This window comes from Centruroides sculpturatus, unplaced genomic scaffold (genome assembly GCF_000671375.1).
Source record: "Centruroides sculpturatus isolate CEXI.00-Female unplaced genomic scaffold, Cexi_2.0 scaffold708, whole genome shotgun sequence".
Classification (NCBI taxonomy): domain Eukaryota; kingdom Metazoa; phylum Arthropoda; class Arachnida; order Scorpiones; family Buthidae; genus Centruroides; species Centruroides sculpturatus.
This window is the reverse complement of record NW_019385156.1, coordinates 348,810-374,188: the sequence shown is the minus strand read 5'-3', so window position 1 is coordinate 374,188 and position 25,379 is coordinate 348,810. Positions and strand designations below refer to the sequence as shown.

Sequence of the window (25,379 nt, the reverse complement as noted above, 5' to 3'; positions counted from 1 at the left end):
GTACCCCGTGACATGTCATATCTCTAGATTGTACCCCTCATTTAAGAAATTTAGTGAGTAACCGTATTGTTAATTTTACATATTGTAACTATAAATTAAAGAAAAAAAACTAAAAGAAAAAATGTATAATAAAGTTGTGATTGTTGCAAGGAACATTATTTATCTAATAATTTTTTAATACTATTAGTTTGTGATACATAATATATTATTTTTTCTGCCATAATAACAAACTTTTTTCTGTACCCCTAAACAACCTATCGCGTACCCCTAGGGGTACGCGTACCACAGGTTGGGAATCGCTGGTCTAAAACATGACATTGCCATGCCTGATATGGTTTGTGAAAGCTCAAGATTGTTTTCAGGATCTGAGCAGTATGTAAATAATCAGAAATTTAAAATTTTTCACTAAGTTTGATAGCTGTCTTTTTAAAGAATTTACAAATGATAATTAAAATCCCTTGTGTAATGTGGCACTTTTTCCTGTTTCTTTTTATTTTTTTTCTTATTCTTACTTTTATTCTTTCAAAATGTCTATCAAATGTTGGAAATTGTGTGTCCTATTATAGAAAATAGATGCACTATCTTATTGAATCTACTTTTTTTTATTAATGGTGAAAGAAATGCAATTAGGATATGATATTTGTTTTGACTAGCAGCACCATTACTGAAAAGATATAAAGTTTTGATATTTTTATCTACTTTTTCATTAATACATTTGCTTAGGGAACTTATTATTTTATTGGTTCTTTTCTTTGCCTCTATTTCAGTCTATAAAAAACATAGTTGACTTTGTTGATATATCACTATAAATACCAAAAATGTACAACCAAAGTTGTCTTTAAATAAAATATTTCTCCTATAGTTTGTCTGTCAGTTGTGCTGTGACACAGTAAATCTTAGAATACATGATTCAATTTTATCATACAAAATTTTACTCCATTCTTCATATTCTCTCATTTTTGGTATATTATAGAAAAGCTATCTCAAATTAACAAAATGTAAAGACTCGGAGTTTAAAATCAGAAATGAAAAATCAAGTTTCTTAATTTTTTTTATTTCAATAGTTTATCATTCAATAATTTGATTTAAATTAATCTAATTGTTTTGTTGAGTGAAGAAAATAAATATTGTCCAAATTATTTATCAAATGCTATTTTCAACTTTACATTGAAATTTAGAGGTCATTAATTAGTAAATCAATTATTAATATATCTATAGAAATAATAAAATTTGTAACATTTAAATTTCTAATTAATTTACAGAGTTAATTTAATTTTATTTTTATAGAATGTAGAGTTTAGAATGGTATGTTGTTTCTATAATCAAAAAATTTTCTGCCAAGTTTCTTAGATTGTGTTTCTGTAGTTTTTATAGAACATAATTTTTCATTTTAAATTTGTGAAACTAAAATCTGTAATATTTAATATATTCTGATGGTGGTTATGTTGAATGTGTGTGATCATAAATTGTAATATTGTTTCTGTTTGAAGTTTCTCATTAGTAATTTCAATTATATATTCTTGCATAAGAATTTTTAAATATTTTGCAAAATAAAAATAATAATTTTTTTAAACTTATTATTCTTGTAGTTGGTTATGGAATATTGTGGAGCAGGTTCTGTAACTGATTTAGTAAAATGTAAGTTTTTTAAAACATTTTTTTAATTGTAATAACTTTTGTTTTATTGCTATGTATGCAAATTATTACTATTATTAGAAAAGATAATCGTTAAAGTTCACATATTAAAATAATAATCATATCCAATTTTAAGTCATTGTCATTTTATATTAAGTTACAGAATATGTAATTAATTTTAATTACATAATCTGTAACTTTAATATAAGCTAGATAATTAAACTGATTAATTGTTTCTTTATTTTTCACTTGAAAATATTGTTAGAAAATATTTATGTATGAATATACAAATATACACGGTGGACATATTTTGAAACCTATGAGGTTTTTTTAAGAATTAAATTTTGGAAATTATTTCTTAATTTTCAAAATTTTGAGAAAAAAAGAGTAGCTAATACTAAAATTAAAGATACTACCACTATCTTCTTATGTATTGAAATTTATTATACTGCAGAGTATAACTTGGTCCACCACCCAAACAAAGATACAAAGAAATTCATACAATAGTATAATATTAAGAGTGTCATAAAAAATGCAAATTGATAAACCTTATAAATGAAATTCCAGCACAGTTTAATGCAGGTAAAATACTATATAAAGTACTATACTGGAATTTCATTTATAAGCTTCATAGGTTTTTCTGACATACTTTATTCCAGTCTTACAATGTTTGAACTGTGTATTTATCAATTTAATTTTTATAGAATGTAGAGTTTAGAATGGTATGTTGTTTCTATAATCAAAAAATTTTCTGCCAAGTTTCTTAGATTGTGTTTCTGTAGTTTTTATAGAACATAATTTTTCATTTTAAATTTGTGAAACTAAAATCTGTAATATTTAATATATTCTGATGGTGGTTATGTTGAATGTGTGTGATCATAAATTGTAATATTGTTTCTGTTTGAAGTTTCTCATTAGTAATTTCAATTATATATTCTTGCATAAGAATTTTTAAATATTTTGCAAAATAAAAATAATAATTTTTTTAAACTTATTATTCTTGTAGTTGGTTATGGAATATTGTGGAGCAGGTTCTGTAACTGATTTAGTAAAATGTAAGTTTTTTAAAACATTTTTTTAATTGTAATAACTTTTGTTTTATTGCCATGTATGCAAATTATTACTATTATTAGAAAAGATAATCGTTAAAGTTCACATATTAAAATAATAATCATATCCAATTTTAAGTCATTGTCATTTTATATTAAGTTACAGAATATGTAATTAATTTTAATTACATAATCTGTAACTTTAATATAAGCTAGATAATTAAACTGATTAATTGTTTCTTTATTTTTCACTTGAAAATATTGTTAGAAAATATTTATGTATGAATATACAAATATACACGGTGGACATATTTTGAAACCTATGAGGTTTTTTTAAGAATTAAATTTTGGAAATTATTTCTTAATTTTCAAAATTTTGAGAAAAAAAGAGTAGCTAATACTAAAATTAAAGATACTACCACTATCTTCTTATGTATTGAAATTTATTATACTGCAGAGTATAACTTGGTCCACCACCCAAACAAAGATACAAAGAAATTCATACAATAGTATAATATTAAGAGTGTCATAAAAAATGCAAATTGATAAACCTTATAAATGAAATTCCAGCACAGTTTAATGCGGGTAAAATACTATATAAAGTACTATACTGGAATTTCATTTATAAGGTTTGTCAGTATGCATTTTTTCTGACATACTTTATTCCAGTTTTATAGTGTTTGAAGAATTAAGATTGTTTAAAAGATGATATGAGGTTAGATAAAAATTACATAGTATAAATAACTAATGTTTTCTAAAAAGAAACAAAATTGATACAATGTTATTAAATTGAGAAAATTACATATAAACAAAAAATTTACTATATATATACTGCTACAGAACAAAACTTTACAGAATTATAATCAAATTCTAATTTTTGTATAGCTACTAACAATTTACATAACAGAACTTTATTGTAAGGTACAAAATATATAAAATAAAATGTCTATGAGCACTAAACTTTCCTTAAAAAAATTTAAAAGATCATTCTTAAGAGATTCATGAATATTTTGTTTCGGATTTATTAAATAAGTAGAATTATCTGAGTTTTGGTTGATAATTTAAATTAATACTATTTTAATTTATAATTTAATTTCCTTTTTGTTAAGTTTAGTATAGCTAGTTTATATTTTGATTATATAATAATATATTTTTAATACATATTGTAATTTATTCTTTTTTTTTTCTTCATTTTTCATTTTCATTTTTTCATTTTTTTTTATAAATTACAAAATATTACCATTATTAAATAATAATGAATTTTTACTACATTAATCATTGATGTTTATAACAGTTATTTAATTATTTTATTTAAAATATAATAATAATTTTAAAAAATTTATTTCAGCCACCAAGGGTCAATGTTTAAAAGAAGAATGGATAGCTTATATATGTAGAGAAATTCTCAGGGTATTGTAAAAATTATAAATTCTATGTAATATTTTATAAAAGAAATTTCTGTTTAAAATTGCATACAATTTATCTTAAAATCAAGTATTCAATTATTGAGTTATTTTTAAAATATGTTTTATAAAATAAATATTGTATTATGTACAGGGTTTGAGTCATCTTCATGGGAATAAAATCATTCACAGAGATATTAAAGGACAGAATGTATTACTAACTGATAATGCTGAAGTAAAACTAGGTAAGAATTTTTAAAATATTGATTAGAAAATATAAATTGTATAATTTTAAATATTTGAAATAAATATTATAAAAACTATATGTAATTATAATCAAAATAACAGTATCATCAAAACCATTAATATAATAATAATGCTATAATTTATGCTGTTATTAAAATATTTTATCTCTAATAAAATGTAAATATGTGACTTACATAAAAAAATTATCTTGTAGTTTACATGTGTTCTTTTTATTCTAATGGCCAGTTTTATCAACTTTCATTAAAATAATGTTCCATTATCCAATAACTTCCTAAAAGAAGTAAATTTTAATTACAAAGTTCTATTTCACTAACATTCTCTAACTCAATTTGATGAGATTTCTTAACAGCATTTTTCTATTTGTATCAGAAGATATGATTATTTTCTTAACTTTTGCATAGCTCTTAGACATTAAACATTTTGTATATTGTTTAAATACATTCAATATGATTAAACCAAACTTGAAACAAGTAAGAACTTCAGATTATACAAATGTAGAGAGAACAATGTTCTTAATGATTTTGATTCAAAAATACAAAGATCTAATTGAAAAGATACAAATTTCCTGTTTTGCAATTAAATGAAAAGAAACAAATGGTAAAATGTTCATTTGTTTTTAACACAAATGCATGTATTACTGAAACAGTGTTGAAGCAGTCATCATCTAAAACTTCAAACTTGTTCTGTTTGAATAGTAGTTTTATCCAGTTCTATATTTTTAGCATTCTTTATAAATAATAGCTCTGTGCCAAGCTCATTTCTAATCTATCATAATTGATTTTAGTGTAATGAATGTTAGAAAATAAGACTCCAAAATCAGATCTTTAAAGTAACATCAGTTTAAAACTTTTTAGCATTACTGAAGTTTGGTGAAATACTTTAATTGTTAAATAGGTTTAATGCATCAATTAGAGTAAAATTAGAGCATAATTCATTTATTGTGCCCATAATGAAGTTTACATTTGTTATAAATTTTTGAATATTTTTATATCATTTAACTAACAGTTTTATTGAAATGTTACTTTTTGTTTTTAATTATACAAGTTAAATTTAAGTTATCTGAAACAATATTATAATAGTAAATGTTACTTTAGATTTTGCTAAACTTGTAAACAATTATCATCATCTTTCTTCTAAGAAGAATGACTTGGATAATATATAGCTAAAAACTTGTGAATATTAATTGATATTTTGATTCTTGAGAAATACCAGTTACCTAAGTAAAAGCTGTATAACAATTGTCAGGAAACTCTAATAAAAATAGCTGTGTTCAACACTATCTAAATGAAGATTATCTACTAATTCTAGTGTTTATTTTTGTTTATTTTTTTGTTGTTTAATTATTTTTAATCAGTATTATTTTTTTACTGTTTTACAACAATAATTAATGACTTTTTTTGTATTTTATTACATAGCTAATTTGCATAATGAAAATATTATTAAAGTACTTGAGCTGTTTCTTTTTCAACCTCCAATGGTCCATAAAACAAAGACAAATGTAAATAACAAAATGAATTTATTATCAAAAGTTAGGTACAAAATTGGTTACTTTTCAACATAATCACCATGAGGATTGATGTATTTCTCTATCTGTGTATGAGCTTTGAAATTCCCTCTTCATAGAATGTTGCCGCCAATGACTTGAGATGGGCCCTAACGTTGTTTTGAAGATCGTCAGTAGTCTCAAACCTCTGCCCTCCTAGCCATAGTTTTAGTTCAGGAAAGAGGTGGAAAGCACTCTTTGCTAAATCGGGGCTATATGCTGGGTGTTTAAAGATGGTGAAGACTTCCACCCAGCTGGGAACTTTTAATGTATGAAGACTTCCACCTCTTTCCTGAACTGAAAATGTGGCTAGCAGGGCAGAGGTACGAGACTAATGACGATCTTCAAAACAGCATTAGGGCCCATCTCAAGTCATTGGCGGCAACATTCTATGAAAAGGGAATTTCAAAGCTCATCCACAGATAGACAAATACATCAATCTTCATGGTGATTATGTTGGAAAGTAAACAATTTTGTACCTAACGTTTAATAATAAATTCATTTTTTTATTTACATTTGTTCTTGTTTTATGGACTATCGGAGGTTGAAAAAGAAACAGCCCTTGTATTATTTTTATTTACTTATGTTTCAATTATTGTGTGTCTGTCTCTCATTGTGTGTGTGTCTGTCTGTCTGTCTGTCTNCTAATAAACTTTTAGAATTATATATTTTTATTCCTTAACAATATTGAATTTTTTCATATATAAAAATTTTTGACAAAAAAGTTTCTCAAATTATCTTCTTTATTCTTTTATATCATTTGAACATAGTTAATTAGTAATATATATGTATATTCTGAGAGATCAATCAAAAATACCTAATTACCTAACTTTAACAGATCAGGCTGTTTGGGCTATTGATTTAAATTAATAGTGTAAGTGGAGCATGAAAAATCTGGCAATTGGGTATTTGGATTAATATTAATAAATTGGGATTGATGATTGTTCATTTACAATTTCATGTACATTTTAAAATAATAAAATATTTTAATTAGTTAACATAATTTATACAAATGCAGATTATTTCTGCTATACTTGCAATACATTTTTTACGTTGATGTCATTCATTTATCAATTCAATTAGTTCATTTTAGAAGATCAACTTTAGACATATTTTAGATGTGTCTAAAGTTGATCTTTTAAAATGTTGACCTTCTAAAAAATGAAACCCTGCCTATATGAAAAATAAATTCCAAAATAAAACATTGTAAAATAGCATTATGGGCCTGAAAACTGTCAAATAGATTTCAGGGTCATAATACTATTTTACATCAAAATAAATCAGGGAAAAAGATACATAAACATGTTTTATTTAAATATATAATTTTACATTTGAAAAGTTTTAATTGCATATGTAGGTGTTTTAATTAATCTAATTGTTATTTAATCAATAATTGCATAATATATGAACATAATATGGAATTCTGTGTAAAAAAATTAACATTTATTGAAGAAATTGTTCAAATTTTTTTCAGTTTTCTCACCATCGCAATATTGCCACTTACTATGGAGCCTTTATTCAAAAGAGTCCACCAGGCAAAGATGATAAGTTATGGGTAAGTGATATCTATTATTCTGTATAAACAAAATGCTTTTATAATTACCTATTGTGAGTGTTGATTCATGTACATTTCTATATCATAATGAGTAGTCTATTTGAATTTATGTGGACCATAAGTTTTTTTTTTTTTGACTTTGTAAAGTGTTTCTAAATAAGAGAACAATACTATGTGAAAAAGAAATTAAGGCAAAAGATATTTTGAATATTTTCATCTTTTAATATTTAAATCAATTCTATTTACTTTCATATAAATTTGTTCTAGAACAGTTTTAGAATAATAAAAAATCAGAAAAAATTTGGTTTGGAGAAGAAAATTTTTTTAAAACTAGATTTAACTTTTGTGAATTAGTAGAATTAAAATAATAGAATAGAATTAAATTAAAATAATTTATAGAATTAAAATAAAAATACTTTTATATTAGTAATGCATTTCTTTATTAATTGCTTTTCTGGTCATTTGATGAATTAGTATAATGCATTAATTTTATGTTAAAGTCATGAAAATGTTTTAAATGATTTGAAAGTACTAAAAAGTATTGATAAAAAAAAATTGTATTGAAACTTTTGTTTTAAATCTACAAGCAGGAAAGATAGATGCAAAGCAATATAGAAAAGAAATTAATGGAACACTTTTTTTCTTATTGAGATATATTCAATTTAATGATACACAGTATAATAATAATAGTAATCTGTTTTCAGTTATATTACTGCATTCAAAATTCTAAACGGTCTATTTTGGAAAAGATATTTTTAGCATTATTATAAACTTAAGTAGTAGTCAAAAATAAACCATGTTTTTGGTACAGGTTTTATTCCTCAACATACAAAACTCTTACACTGCACTACTTTCAAAACAAGCTCCTAATGTAGTACACACTTCTGCAAATTCATAAAAGTTTTGATCATTGCTTACAAAAAATGATCCAAGTGATTTTTGACATTGTCATTTCAAGTAAATGTCTTACAGTTAAAAAAATTTGTATAGACTGGAACAAGTAATAATCTGAGTGTGCTCATTCTGGCAAATATGGTTGGTATGATAGTACATCCCATCTAAGTTATAACAGTTTCTGACGAGTTACCGAACTTGTGTGAAATTTGACATTATCGTGGTAAAACACTATACCTATTTTGTTGATCAATTCTGGCTGCCTTTTCTGTTTGATGATATTACTCAGTTTGTTTACTCGATGGCAGTACACTTTTGAATCAATTGTTAAATTGTCTGGTAAAAGCTCCAAAAAAATTTTCTTAAAATCCCACCAAAGAGAGCATCTCTCTTTAAGAACATGTGGAACCCATATGTCAAGCTTTGAAACAAAATAAATTTGTTTCAAGTAATCATAAATGGTTCAATTTGACAAATTTAATTTCTTAGCGATTTCATATGTTGTTATTTGGCAGTTTGCTTCAATCAGTACCTTTATTTTGTTTTCATTGGCTTCAACTAGCCATTCAGAACATGGTGCATCTTCAATATTGAAATTGCCAGAACGAAATTTTGTAAACCAGTTTTGGCACTGTTGTTCTATCAATACATCTTTTCCATACATGTCACACAATTTTTTTCTTGCTTGAACAGCATTTTGATTTTTTGGTAATAAAAAAAGCAAAACAAAATATGCCGAAAATGATGCTTTTGATCTTCCATATTTGATGAGACACAAAAAATGAACAGTTGCACAGAATCAAACAAAATCTTACAAATAAGCCTTAAAATGCTAGCTGTCAAAATATATATTGATAATACGGTTTAGAATGAAAATGGCAGGAAAAATACGACTAATCTGTCTAGTGGAAAAAAAAACGAACTTACTTTCTGAACAACCTAATATGTCATATTAATTAGAGAAGAATCTTCATTGGACTATAAGAATTCAACAAGACTGTTAGATTAGAAAAGAAATTGTTAGAGTAACATAATAATAATAAAAATGATGATGATGATATTTTTAATGTGAGAGACCTAGCTTGTCTTAAAATGATTTTTTTTAACACAAAAGTCAGAAACAAAAAACTAATAGTGCATAAAGAAGATTGATGACCAGAATCAAAATATGAAGACAGTTTAATCAAGTTAACTGTAAATCATCTAAACACAAAGAGAACTCTATTTCACTCCTTTAATTCAATAATTCATATCCGTTTTGTACAAAATGCACTTCAACATATTGTCCTCTTCAGTGTGTGCAGATTGCACATTGCACCTAATAATAATGTTTTAGGAAGGAAATGGAATAAACATGGCACAATAAAAATAGTAGAAGTGAAAATTAAGTTTTTTAAACAAATCAATTAAACAAGTGAGTCAGATCTTATGTACCTATGTATGGATTTTATTTTTTATTACAGTACCAATGTATATTAACAAACTATAAATACAAGATATGATGAAAATGTACATTATAACAGAGACAAGTACACTGGCAATAAAAAGAATGAATGTATTCTATGCTTATTGAAGCTTACAATACCATTTAACAGTTATGTTTAGCAAACAATAATATTTTTTATGTATTTAATTTTTGACAAGAACAATCTATATCATTTTAAAAATAACGTTTTTTTCAAAAATTAATTATTTTTTAGGATATACTTGAATAATTTATTCCAAGAGAGGCTCAATTCCACAAGACTACTTTTTTTTTGGAAAATGAAACAACACATTTTAAGAATTAATTATTTAAACATTCATATATGTTTTTAACTATACATTTTTATATTTGTGATCTATATGTAGTACATGCAAAGCACTTGAATAATTTTTAAATACAAAAAAAATTAATGAAAATAAAAATTTTGGGCCTGTTTTGGAAACAAATACTTTAGCAAATACAAATAGGTTCAGCTAATAGACTTTAGTGGTAAAATCAATAAAGAAAACTTTAAAATAATACAAATAGCTTCTTTTGTTTCTTTCACATGCTTATTCATCAAAATCACTCATATTTTAAATTTTCTCTGGACTAGTGATTTTATTAAACTACTTCTGGCCACAAGTGCATTCTTATCTTACTTAAATCTAGGCCAGATGGCCAAGCAATCAAGGTGGCAGCCTACTGCTCTGGGGACCTGGGATTGAATCTGGAAGGGCCAAAAAAATATCTTTAGGAATTTTTTGAGGAATAATCTTGCTAAAAGAGGCCTTCTTAGTGCCCATAAAGAGGAAAGAGTTAAAAAAAAAGCTTACTTAAATCTTGCAGTTTGCTGGATTTACAGATACTACAGAAATGTACAAAGGTTCTTATGGAAAATCTGGTATTGCATTTGGTTTGATTAGTCTAAAACAGTGGTTCCCAACCTTTTTTCATTAGCGTACCCCGTGACATGCCATATCTCTAGATTGTACCCCGTGACATGTCATATCTCTAGATTGTACCCCTCATTTAAGAAATTTAGTGAGTAACCGTATTGTTAATTTTACATATTGTAACTATAAATTAAAGAAAAAAAACTAAAAGAAAAAATGTATAATAAAGTTGTGATTGTTGCAAGGAACATTATTTATCTAATAATTTTTTAATACTATTAGTTTGTGATACATAATATATTATTTTTTCTGCCATAATAACAAACTTTTTTCTGTACCCCTAAACAACCTATCGCGTACCCCTAGGGGTACGCGTACCACAGGTTGGGAATCGCTGGTCTAAAACATGACATTGCCATGCCTGATATGGTTTGTGAAAGCTCAAGATTGTTTTCAGGATCTGAGCAGTATGTAAATAATCAGAAATTTAAAATTTTTCACTAAGTTTGATAGCTGTCTTTTTAAAGAATTTACAAATGATAATTAAAATCCCTTGTGTAATGTGGCACTTTTTCCTGTTTCTTTTTATTTTTTTTCTTATTCTTACTTTTATTCTTTCAAAATGTCTATCAAATGTTGGAAATTGTGTGTCCTATTATAGAAAATAGATGCACTATCTTATTGAATCTACTTTTTTTTATTAATGGTGAAAGAAATGCAATTAGGATATGATATTTGTTTTGACTAGCAGCACCATTACTGAAAAGATATAAAGTTTTGATATTTTTATCTACTTTTTCATTAATACATTTGCTTAGGGAACTTATTATTTTATTGGTTCTTTTCTTTGCCTCTATTTCAGTCTATAAAAAACATAGTTGACTTTGTTGATATATCACTATAAATACCAAAAATGTACAACCAAAGTTGTCTTTAAATAAAATATTTCTCCTATAGTTTGTCTGTCAGTTGTGCTGTGACACAGTAAATCTTAGAATACATGATTCAATTTTATCATACAAAATTTTACTCCATTCTTCATATTCTCTCATTTTTGGTATATTATAGAAAAGCTATCTCAAATTAACAAAATGTAAAGACTCGGAGTTTAAAATCAGAAATGAAAAATCAAGTTTCTTAATTTTTTTTATTTCAATAGTTTATCATTCAATAATTTGATTTAAATTAATCTAATTGTTTTGTTGAGTGAAGAAAATAAATATTGTCCAAATTATTTATCAAATGCTATTTTCAACTTTACATTGAAATTTAGAGGTCATTAATTAGTAAATCAATTATTAATATATCTATAGAAATAATAAAATTTGTAACATTTAAATTTCTAATTAATTTACAGAGTTAATTTAATTTTATTTTTATAGAATGTAGAGTTTAGAATGGTATGTTGTTTCTATAATCAAAAAATTTTCTGCCAAGTTTCTTAGATTGTGTTTCTGTAGTTTTTATAGAACATAATTTTTCATTTTAAATTTGTGAAACTAAAATCTGTAATATTTAATATATTCTGATGGTGGTTATGTTGAATGTGTGTGATCATAAATTGTAATATTGTTTCTGTTTGAAGTTTCTCATTAGTAATTTCAATTATATATTCTTGCATAAGAATTTTTAAATATTTTGCAAAATAAAAATAATAATTTTTTTAAACTTATTATTCTTGTAGTTGGTTATGGAATATTGTGGAGCAGGTTCTGTAACTGATTTAGTAAAATGTAAGTTTTTTAAAACATTTTTTTAATTGTAATAACTTTTGTTTTATTGCCATGTATGCAAATTATTACTATTATTAGAAAAGATAATCGTTAAAGTTCACATATTAAAATAATAATCATATCCAATTTTAAGTCATTGTCATTTTATATTAAGTTACAGAATATGTAATTAATTTTAATTACATAATCTGTAACTTTAATATAAGCTAGATAATTAAACTGATTAATTGTTTCTTTATTTTTCACTTGAAAATATTGTTAGAAAATATTTATGTATGAATATACAAATATACACGGTGGACATATTTTGAAACCTATGAGGTTTTTTTAAGAATTAAATTTTGGAAATTATTTCTTAATTTTCAAAATTTTGAGAAAAAAAGAGTAGCTAATACTAAAATTAAAGATACTACCACTATCTTCTTATGTATTGAAATTTATTATACTGCAGAGTATAACTTGGTCCACCACCCAAACAAAGATACAAAGAAATTCATACAATAGTATAATATTAAGAGTGTCATAAAAAATGCAAATTGATAAACCTTATAAATGAAATTCCAGCACAGTTTAATGCGGGTAAAATACTATATAAAGTACTATACTGGAATTTCATTTATAAGGTTTGTCAGTATGCATTTTTTCTGACATACTTTATTCCAGTTTTATAGTGTTTGAAGAATTAAGATTGTTTAAAAGATGATATGAGGTTAGATAAAAATTACATAGTATAAATAACTAATGTTTTCTAAAAAGAAACAAAATTGATACAATGTTATTAAATTGAGAAAATTACATATAAACAAAAAATTTACTATATATATACTGCTACAGAACAAAACTTTACAGAATTATAATCAAATTCTAATTTTTGTATAGCTACTAACAATTTACATAACAGAACTTTATTGTAAGGTACAAAATATATAAAATAAAATGTCTATGAGCACTAAACTTTCCTTAAAAAAATTTAAAAGATCATTCTTAAGAGATTCATGAATATTTTGTTTCGGATTTATTAAATAAGTAGAATTATCTGAGTTTTGGTTGATAATTTAAATTAATACTATTTTAATTTATAATTTAATTTCCTTTTTGTTAAGTTTAGTATAGCTAGTTTATATTTTGATTATATAATAATATATTTTTAATACATATTGTAATTTATTCTTTTTTTTTTCTTCATTTTTCATTTTCATTTTTTCATTTTTTTTTATAAATTACAAAATATTACCATTATTAAATAATAATGAATTTTTACTACATTAATCATTGATGTTTATAACAGTTATTTAATTATTTTATTTAAAATATAATAATAATTTTAAAAAATTTATTTCAGCCACCAAGGGTCAATGTTTAAAAGAAGAATGGATAGCTTATATATGTAGAGAAATTCTCAGGGTATTGTAAAAATTATAAATTCTATGTAATATTTTATAAAAGAAATTTCTGTTTAAAATTGCATACAATTTATCTTAAAATCAAGTATTCAATTATTGAGTTATTTTTAAAATATGTTTTATAAAATAAATATTGTATTATGTACAGGGTTTGAGTCATCTTCATGGGAATAAAATCATTCACAGAGATATTAAAGGACAGAATGTATTACTAACTGATAATGCTGAAGTAAAACTAGGTAAGAATTTTTAAAATATTGATTAGAAAATATAAATTGTATAATTTTAAATATTTGAAATAAATATTATAAAAACTATATGTAATTATAATCAAAATAACAGTATCATCAAAACCATTAATATAATAATAATGCTATAATTTATGCTGTTATTAAAATATTTTATCTCTAATAAAATGTAAATATGTGACTTACATAAAAAAATTATCTTGTAGTTTACATGTGTTCTTTTTATTCTAATGGCCAGTTTTATCAACTTTCATTAAAATAATGTTCCATTATCCAATAACTTCCTAAAAGAAGTAAATTTTAATTACAAAGTTCTATTTCACTAACATTCTCTAACTCAATTTGATGAGATTTCTTAACAGCATTTTTCTATTTGTATCAGAAGATATGATTATTTTCTTAACTTTTGCATAGCTCTTAGACATTAAACATTTTGTATATTGTTTAAATACATTCAATATGATTAAACCAAACTTGAAACAAGTAAGAACTTCAGATTATACAAATGTAGAGAGAACAATGTTCTTAATGATTTTGATTCAAAAATACAAAGATCTAATTGAAAAGATACAAATTTCCTGTTTTGCAATTAAATGAAAAGAAACAAATGGTAAAATGTTCATTTGTTTTTAACACAAATGCATGTATTACTGAAACAGTGTTGAAGCAGTCATCATCTAAAACTTCAAACTTGTTCTGTTTGAATAGTAGTTTTATCCAGTTCTATATTTTTAGCATTCTTTATAAATAATAGCTCTGTGCCAAGCTCATTTCTAATCTATCATAATTGATTTTAGTGTAATGAATGTTAGAAAATAAGACTCCAAAATCAGATCTTTAAAGTAACATCAGTTTAAAACTTTTTAGCATTACTGAAGTTTGGTGAAATACTTTAATTGTTAAATAGGTTTAATGCATCAATTAGAGTAAAATTAGAGCATAATTCATTTATTGTGCCCATAATGAAGTTTACATTTGTTATAAATTTTTGAATATTTTTATATCATTTAACTAACAGTTTTATTGAAATGTTACTTTTTGTTTTTAATTATACAAGTTAAATTTAAGTTATCTGAAACAATATTATAATAGTAAATGTTACTTTAGATTTTGCTAAACTTGTAAACAATTATCATCATCTTTCTTCTAAGAAGAATGACTTGGATAATATATAGCTAAAAACTTGTGAATATTAATTGATATTTTGATTCTTGAGAAATACCAGTTACCTAAGTAAAAGCTGTATAACAATTGTCAGGAAACTCTAATAAAAATAGCTGTGTTCAACACTATCTAAATGAAGATTATCTACTAATTCTAGTGTTTATTTTTGTTTATTTTTTTGTTGTTTAATTATTTTTAATCAGTATTATTTTTTTACTGTTTTACAACAATAATTAATGACTTTTTTTGTATTTTATTACATAGCTAATTTGCATAATGAAAATATTATTAAAGTACTTGAGCTGTTTCTTTTTCAACCTCCAATGGTCCATAAAACAAAGACAAATGTAAATAACAAAATGAATTTATTATCAAAAGTTAGGTACAAAATTGGTTACTTTTCAACATAATCACCATGAGGATTGATGTATTTCTCTATCTGTGTATGAGCTTTGAAATTCCCTCTTCATAGAATGTTGCCGCCAATGACTTGAGATGGGCCCTAACGTTGTTTTGAAGATCGTCAGTAGTCTCAAACCTCTGCCCTCCTAGCCATAGTTTTAGTTCAGGAAAGAGGTGGAAAGCACTCTTTGCTAAATCGGGGCTATATGCTGGGTGTTTAAAGATGGTGAAGACTTCCACCCAGCTGGGAACTTTTAATGTATGAAGACTTCCACCTCTTTCCTGAACTGAAAATGTGGCTAGCAGGGCAGAGGTACGAGACTAATGACGATCTTCAAAACAGCATTAGGGCCCATCTCAAGTCATTGGCGGCAACATTCTATGAAAAGGGAATTTCAAAGCTCATCCACAGATAGACAAATACATCAATCTTCATGGTGATTATGTTGGAAAGTAAACAATTTTGTACCTAACGTTTAATAATAAATTCATTTTTTTATTTACATTTGTTCTTGTTTTATGGACTATCGGAGGTTGAAAAAGAAACAGCCCTTGTATTATTTTTATTTACTTATGTTTCAATTATTGTGTGTCTGTCTCTCATTGTGTGTGTGTCTGTCTGTCTGTCTTAGTTTTTTAGGATAAGATGTGAATTTTTTATATAAAAAAAGTAAAAACATGTTTGTACTTTATAATAAAGTTGAAAATGTCAAAATTGAAACTTCTATATATTTCTTTGAATTATTTTTCATCTTAAAGTTACTCATTAGTTTATAAATTAATATACAGGTAACCTCCATATAACATGGCACTTCTATAACACGAATTCATTTTAACACGGTTCGAGAATTGGGAACATCCCCTGTATAACACGGTTCTTTTATAGCACAGGTTCACTGTAACACGGTTTGGGAATTGGGTAAAACCCTTGTACAACATAAAATGTAATAAAGGGTGCATTCTTTTATATTTCTGCATGAGCATTCTAATTGTTTTTGTGGCTACTTTGAATGCTCTTTCAACAAATAATCCATTTAATGGTTAAATTTTACAATTGGGACCCTTCTTTTGACTCTAAAAGCTCATTTTAGAATTATAGATTCCTCCACACAATACTATTGATAGTGTGGGCGCTGCCATCTTTCTTTCACCGTCGTTCCTAAATGCGTACAAACAGCAGTGCACTCCCATTGCAGAGCGACCGCTATTAACGAATGCACCCACAAACTGTTACCAGTTGATGATGCTCATGCTGTTACCAGTTGATGATGCTCATATAAAATGAATAATCCTCTGGTAAAATATTTACTTAAATAATAAATAAGTATTTTATCTATGAAAAAAATGAATAATAAATTCGATTTAAATAAGGATTTAACAACATGTTTTTTAATTTTTGGAACCTAACCCCTCTTTTCGCACTTTAGTTTTTTGTTTCATATAATATGGATTCGCATAACATGGCAATTTTCTGGAACGTAACTCCCGTGTTATATGGGGGTTACCTGTATAAGAATTATTTTCTAAATAAAATTTTGTATACTTTGCTAATATTAAAAAAAATTTATTTTAAAAATTCTTTTTGCTTTAGTGGATTTTGGTGTAAGTGCTCAGTTAGATCGAACAATTGGAAGGAGAAACACTTTTATAGGAACTCCTTATTGGTAAACTAGTTTATTTCAAATATTGTTTTAAATATGTTAAAAATAGTAATATTTAAAAAGAAATAAATACATGAAATACTGTATAAAATATTAGTATAAGACATTTTTATGTACTATTTCATAATATACATGATTTATTTCTTGTGTAATTGTTAATTTACTTTAGATCTCAATATTCTGTTTTATCAGATTTTTTTGACTTTATATAATGGAAAGATTTATATACATTAAGATTGAATTTTTCATTCTTTCAAAAAAATTTTTTATTTTTAAAAAAAAATTTTAAAGGAATAAAAAATATTCCTCACCCAAAAACTATTTTCACTGCCAATTAGTTCTATGAATTTCATTTATATTTTGCACATGCAAAGTTAGTTTTATCTGTTCATTATCATGATTCTAATTTATACATTTCACTGTTCTTGCCTGAATGCTCCACTTAGCTGATTTTAATGACTACCTTGCATCAGGTCAATAATGATATTCCAGTTTGGAACATTGTTGTTGACCTGATGTAGATCTTGTTTGAGATTGAAAATGTTTGTCAATTTTTACATTAAAATTTCGTTGCTGGATGTTAAAGGTTTTGTTGATTATGTTTAATTTGTTCAGTTATTGAGAAGAAGGTAATTTTGTTCAATGACTGCCTAGCTCGTTACTTTAATGAATTGCCATTTCAAAATAATGATTCTTATAAAATTATAAAATGCTGTTCAATCTGTGAAAAAATAATGCAGAAACAAAAATGAGAAATATTTTGTCTTTGTAGCATAGGAAAAAAATCTAGAAAATCAAATTTAAAAATATTTTAACTTCTGTTGTTGTTAAGCAGAATTGGAAAGTTATCCAATAAAAAATGAAACTAGGTTGGCCTAGGTGATGATCGTGGCAATGATTAGCTAGGTGACAGTGTGTGGTTGAATTCTCTTGAATGTAGAGGCTAGTTGCAAACTCTTGATGATGGATGAACTCTGTCATCATCCAATTCTCTTTTATTTGGGGATCCTTCCCCTTAGTTCATTTTTCCATTTTTGGACTTGTTAGGTTATTAGTCCAATAGGTAAATTTTGGTTCTTCGGTTCCTGATACATAGTCAAAAGTGACACATCCTCCGAATGTTGTGGTTGCAAGGAAGTGAATCTGGGGAGAGATACAATCACTTCCTGTTATCTTTTATTGAGAAAAAAAATCTTCCTGTGTTGAGAAAAATTTATATATATATAATTTTAATGTTCATGTATAAATTTTTGATGTTATTCTTAGATAGAAAAATTTTTACCAAAAATAAATTATCTAGTCTGGTCTCTCACAATTGATCAACCATACTACCATCCAACTTTAAATTCTAACATCATTTGATTATTAAGCATCAATAGTAGATATTATTCTAGGCATTCTGTGTTTTTGAAAAACAAAATCAATGTGTAAACAGAATTTTGTATTTGTTAAACTGTTTTAAAGATAAGCCAGAACACAATATTAAGTTATTTTAAGAAAAAACTAATAAGCACGATAGTGAAGGCATCAAATTAACAATAGAATTGTAAGTTATCCACAGAGACTTTGCACATGTTAACTTTTTCATAATTTCTTTCAAATAAATTTCAATATAAGTGTGTATGGATTATCTATGAAATTATGAATATGGGAAAAACAAACTATTTGTGAGGGAAGTTTAGAGTAATGTAAACAATGTGTATATTTGTAACAAAGGGGATTGTATTTACAAATAACAAAATTTTATAATATTGTTTGTATGTGTGTGTGTGTATGTAAGCTTGATACAAAAGTAAAGAAGGGGAGGAAAACACAACGTGTATTGTTACTGTAACAGTAGTTGTTCACCTCGTTAATTTGCAGAATGGAAGATATTGCATTTCGCAATTTTTCTACTCCTCTTTCATGTAATTTTTTTCTATTTTATTNTGCAAGGAACATTATTTATCTAATAATTTTTTAATACTATTAGTTTGTGATACATAATATATTATTTTTTCTGCCATAATAACAAACTTTTTTCTGTACCCCTAAACAACCTATCGCGTACCCCTAGGGGTACGCGTACCACAGGTTGGGAATCGCTGGTCTAAAACATGACATTGCCATGCCTGATATGGTTTGTGAAAGCTCAAGATTGTTTTCAGGATCTGAGCAGTATGTAAATAATCAGAAATTTAAAATTTTTCACTAAGTTTGATAGCTGTCTTTTTAAAGAATTTACAAATGATAATTAAAATCCCTTGTGTAATGTGGCACTTTTTCCTGTTTCTTTTTATTTTTTTTCTTATTCTTACTTTTATTCTTTCAAAATGTCTATCAAATGTTGGAAATTGTGTGTCCTATTATAGAAAATAGATGCACTATCTTATTGAATCTACTTTTTTTTATTAATGGTGAAAGAAATGCAATTAGGATATGATATTTGTTTTGACTAGCAGCACCATTACTGAAAAGATATAAAGTTTTGATATTTTTATCTACTTTTTCATTAATACATTTGCTTAGGGAACTTATTATTTTATTGGTTCTTTTCTTTGCCTCTATTTCAGTCTATAAAAAACATAGTTGACTTTGTTGATATATCACTATAAATACCAAAAATGTACAACCAAAGTTGTCTTTAAATAAAATATTTCTCCTATAGTTTGTCTGTCAGTTGTGCTGTGACACAGTAAATCTTAGAATACATGATTCAATTTTATCATACAAAATTTTACTCCATTCTTCATATTCTCTCATTTTTGGTATATTATAGAAAAGCTATCTCAAATTAACAAAATGTAAAGACTCGGAGTTTAAAATCAGAAATGAAAAATCAAGTTTCTTAATTTTTTTTATTTCAATAGTTTATCATTCAATAATTTGATTTAAATTAATCTAATTGTTTTGTTGAGTGAAGAAAATAAATATTGTCCAAATTATTTATCAAATGCTATTTTCAACTTTACATTGAAATTTAGAGGTCATTAATTAGTAAATCAATTATTAATATATCTATAGAAATAATAAAATTTGTAACATTTAAATTTCTAATTAATTTACAGAGTTAATTTAATTTAATTTTTATAGAATGTAGAGTTTAGAATGGTATGTTGTTTCTATAATCAAAAAATTTTCTGCCAAGTTTCTTAGATTGTGTTTCTGTAGTTTTTATAGAACATAATTTTTCATTTTAAATTTGTGAAACTAAAATCTGTAATATTTAATATATTCTGATGGTGGTTATGTTGAATGTGTGTGATCATAAATTGTAATATTGTTTCTGTTTGAAGTTTCTCATTAGTAATTTCAATTATATATTCTTGCATAAGAATTTTTAAATATTTTGCAAAATAAAAATAATAATTTTTTTAAACTTATTATTCTTGTAGTTGGTTATGGAATATTGTGGAGCAGGTTCTGTAACTGATTTAGTAAAATGTAAGTTTTTTAAAACATTTTTTTAATTGTAATAACTTTTGTTTTATTGCCATGTATGCAAATTATTACTATTATTAGAAAAGATAATCGTTAAAGTTCACATATTAAAATAATAATCATATCCAATTTTAAGTCATTGTCATTTTATATTAAGTTACAGAATATGTAATTAATTTTAATTACATAATCTGTAACTTTAATATAAGCTAGATAATTAAACTGATTAATTGTTTCTTTATTTTTCACTTGAAAATATTGTTAGAAAATATTTATGTATGAATATACAAATATACACGGTGGACATATTTTGAAACCTATGAGGTTTTTTTAAGAATTAAATTTTGGAAATTATTTCTTAATTTTCAAAATTTTGAGAAAAAAAGAGTAGCTAATACTAAAATTAAAGATACTACCACTATCTTCTTATGTATTGAAATTTATTATACTGCAGAGTATAACTTGGTCCACCACCCAAACAAAGATACAAAGAAATTCATACAATAGTATAATATTAAGAGTGTCATAAAAAATGCAAATTGATAAACCTTATAAATGAAATTCCAGCACAGTTTAATGCAGGTAAAATACTATATAAAGTACTATACTGGAATTTCATTTATAAGGTTTGTCAGTATGCATTTTTTCTGACATACTTTATTCCAGTTTTATAGTGTTTGAAGAATTAAGATTGTTTAAAAGATGATATGAGGTTAGATAAAAATTACATAGTATAAATAACTAATGTTTTCTAAAAAGAAACAAAATTGATACAATGTTATTAAATTGAGAAAATTACATATAAACAAAAAATTTACTATATATATACTGCTACAGAACAAAACTTTACAGAATTATAATCAAATTCTAATTTTTGTATAGCTACTAACAATTTACATAACAGAACTTTATTGTAAGGTACAAAATATATAAAATAAAATGTCTATGAGCACTAAACTTTCCTTAAAAAAATTTAAAAGATCATTCTTAAGAGATTCATGAATATTTTGTTTCGGATTTATTAAATAAGTAGAATTATCTGAGTTTTGGTTGATAATTTAAATTAATACTATTTTAATTTATAATTTAATTTCCTTTTTGTTAAGTTTAGTATAGCTAGTTTATATTTTGATTATATAATAATATATTTTTAATACATATTGTAATTTATTCTTTTTTTTTTCTTCATTTTTCATTTTCATTTTTTCATTTTTTTTTATAAATTACAAAATATTACCATTATTAAATAATAATGAATTTTTACTACATTAATCATTGATGTTTATAACAGTTATTTAATTATTTTATTTAAAATATAATAATAATTTTAAAAAATTTATTTCAGCCACCAAGGGTCAATGTTTAAAAGAAGAATGGATAGCTTATATATGTAGAGAAATTCTCAGGGTATTGTAAAAATTATAAATTCTATGTAATATTTTATAAAAGAAATTTCTGTTTAAAATTGCATACAATTTATCTTAAAATCAAGTATTCAATTATTGAGTTATTTTTAAAATATGTTTTATAAAATAAATATTGTATTATGTACAGGGTTTGAGTCATCTTCATGGGAATAAAATCATTCACAGAGATATTAAAGGACAGAATGTATTACTAACTGATAATGCTGAAGTAAAACTAGGTAAGAATTTTTAAAATATTGATTAGAAAATATAAATTGTATAATTTTAAATATTTGAAATAAATATTATAAAAACTATATGTAATTATAATCAAAATAACAGTATCATCAAAACCATTAATATAATAATAATGCTATAATTTATGCTGTTATTAAAATATTTTATCTCTAATAAAATGTAAATATGTGACTTACATAAAAAAATTATCTTGTAGTTTACATGTGTTCTTTTTATTCTAATGGCCAGTTTTATCAACTTTCATTAAAATAATGTTCCATTATCCAATAACTTCCTAAAAGAAGTAAATTTTAATTACAAAGTTCTATTTCACTAACATTCTCTAACTCAATTTGATGAGATTTCTTAACAGCATTTTTCTATTTGTATCAGAAGATATGATTATTTTCTTAACTTTTGCATAGCTCTTAGACATTAAACATTTTGTATATTGTTTAAATACATTCAATATGATTAAACCAAACTTGAAACAAGTAAGAACTTCAGATTATACAAATGTAGAGAGAACAATGTTCTTAATGATTTTGATTCAAAAATACAAAGATCTAATTGAAAAGATACAAATTTCCTGTTTTGCAATTAAATGAAAAGAAACAAATGGTAAAATGTTCATTTGTTTTTAACACAAATGCATGTATTACTGAAACAGTGTTGAAGCAGTCATCATCTAAAACTTCAAACTTGTTCTGTTTGAATAGTAGTTTTATCCAGTTCTATATTTTTAGCATTCTTTATAAATAATAGCTCTGTGCCAAGCTCATTTCTAATCTATCATAATTGATTTTAGTGTAATGAATGTTAGAAAATAAGACTCCAAAATCAGATCTTTAAAGTAACATCAGTTTAAAACTTTTTAGCATTACTGAAGTTTGGTGAAATACTTTAATTGTTAAATAGGTTTAATGCATCAATTAGAGTAAAATTAGAGCATAATTCATTTATTGTGCCCATAATGAAGTTTACATTTGTTATAAATTTTTGAATATTTTTATATCATTTAACTAACAGTTTTATTGAAATGTTACTTTTTGTTTTTAATTATACAAGTTAAATTTAAGTTATCTGAAACAATATTATAATAGTAAATGTTACTTTAGATTTTGCTAAACTTGTAAACAATTATCATCATCTTTCTTCTAAGAAGAATGACTTGGATAATATATAGCTAAAAACTTGTGAATATTAATTGATATTTTGATTCTTGAGAAATACCAGTTACCTAAGTAAAAGCTGTATAACAATTGTCAGGAAACTCTAATAAAAATAGCTGTGTTCAACACTATCTAAATGAAGATTATCTACTAATTCTAGTGTTTATTTTTGTTTATTTTTTTGTTGTTTAATTATTTTTAATCAGTATTATTTTTTTACTGTTTTACAACAATAATTAATGACTTTTTTTGTATTTTATTACATAGCTAATTTGCATAATGAAAATATTATTAAAGTACTTGAGCTGTTTCTTTTTCAACCTCCAATGGTCCATAAAACAAAGACAAATGTAAATAACAAAATGAATTTATTATCAAAAGTTAGGTACAAAATTGGTTACTTTTCAACATAATCACCATGAGGATTGATGTATTTCTCTATCTGTGTATGAGCTTTGAAATTCCCTCTTCATAGAATGTTGCCGCCAATGACTTGAGATGGGCCCTAACGTTGTTTTGAAGATCGTCAGTAGTCTCAAACCTCTGCCCTCCTAGCCATAGTTTTAGTTCAGGAAAGAGGTGGAAAGCACTCTTTGCTAAATCGGGGCTATATGCTGGGTGTTTAAAGATGGTGAAGACTTCCACCCAGCTGGGAACTTTTAATGTATGAAGACTTCCACCTCTTTCCTGAACTGAAAATGTGGCTAGCAGGGCAGAGGTACGAGACTAATGACGATCTTCAAAACAGCATTAGGGCCCATCTCAAGTCATTGGCGGCAACATTCTATGAAAAGGGAATTTCAAAGCTCATCCACAGATAGACAAATACATCAATCTTCATGGTGATTATGTTGGAAAGTAAACAATTTTGTACCTAACGTTTAATAATAAATTCATTTTTTTATTTACATTTGTTCTTGTTTTATGGACTATCGGAGGTTGAAAAAGAAACAGCCCTTGTATTATTTTTATTTACTTATGTTTCAATTATTGTGTGTCTGTCTCTCATTGTGTGTGTGTCTGTCTGTCTGTCTGTCTTAGTTTTTTAGGATAAGATGTGAATTTTTTATATAAAAAAAGTAAAAACATGTTTGTACTTTATTATAAAGTTGAAAATGTCAAAATTGAAACTTCTATATATTTCTTTGAATTATTTTTCATCTTAAAGTTACTCATTAGTTTATAAATTAATATACAGGTAACCTCCATATAACATGGCACTTCTATAACACGAATTCATTTTAACATGGTTCGAGAATTGGGAACATCCCCTGTATAACACGGTTCTTTTATAGCACAGGTTCACTGTAACACGGTTTGGGAATTGGGTAAAACCCTTGTACAACATAAAATGTAATAAAGGGTGCATTCTTTTATATTTCTGCATGAGCATTCTAATTGTTTTTGTGGCTACTTTGAATGCTCTTTCAACAAATAATCCATTTAATGGTTAAATTTTACAATTGGGACCCTTCTTTTGACTCTAAAAGCTCATTTTAGAATTATAGATTCCTCCACACAATACTATTGATAGTGTGGGCGCTGCCATCTTTCTTTCACCGTCGTTCCTAAATGCGTACAAACAGCAGTGCACTCCCATTGCAGAGCGACCGCTATTAACGAATGCACCCACAAACTGTTACCAGTTGATGATGCTCATGCTGTTACCAGTTGATGATGCTCATATAAAATGAATAATCCTCTGGTAAAATATTTACTTAAATAATAAATAAGTATTTTACCTATGAAAAAAATGAATAATAAATCCGATTTAAATAAGGATTTAACAGCATGTTTTTTAATTTTTGGAACCTAACCCCCTTTTT

General features: G+C 25.1%; 1 protein-coding gene and 1 long non-coding RNA gene across 3 annotated transcripts in view; both read left to right on the top strand.

The window, feature by feature from the left end:
• Positions 1-25,379, top strand: part of LOC111635550 (serine/threonine-protein kinase mig-15-like) — a 143,988-nt gene that overhangs the window by 53,407 nt on the left and 65,202 nt on the right. Inside the window, exons 1-5 of one of the 2 annotated variants that reach the window (XM_023380538.1) lie at positions 7,351-7,452; positions 12,392-12,440; positions 13,783-13,844; positions 13,992-14,082; positions 17,249-17,321. In XM_023380538.1, the coding sequence (XP_023236306.1) occupies positions 12,398-12,440; positions 13,783-13,844; positions 13,992-14,082; positions 17,249-17,321 (269 nt within the window). In that variant the 5' untranslated portion in view covers positions 7,351-7,452; positions 12,392-12,397. Of the gene's footprint in view, positions 1-1,589; positions 1,639-4,032; positions 4,095-4,241; positions 4,333-7,350; positions 7,453-12,391; positions 12,441-13,782; positions 13,845-13,991; positions 14,083-17,248; positions 17,322-25,379 lie in introns of those variants that run through there. The other variant, XM_023380540.1, reaches the window with a different exon arrangement.
• On the top strand, positions 20,687-22,394 carry LOC111635551. Its single transcript, XR_002758398.1, has 3 exons — positions 20,687-20,741; positions 22,084-22,145; positions 22,293-22,394. It is a non-coding gene; the product is annotated as an uncharacterized LOC111635551 (long non-coding RNA).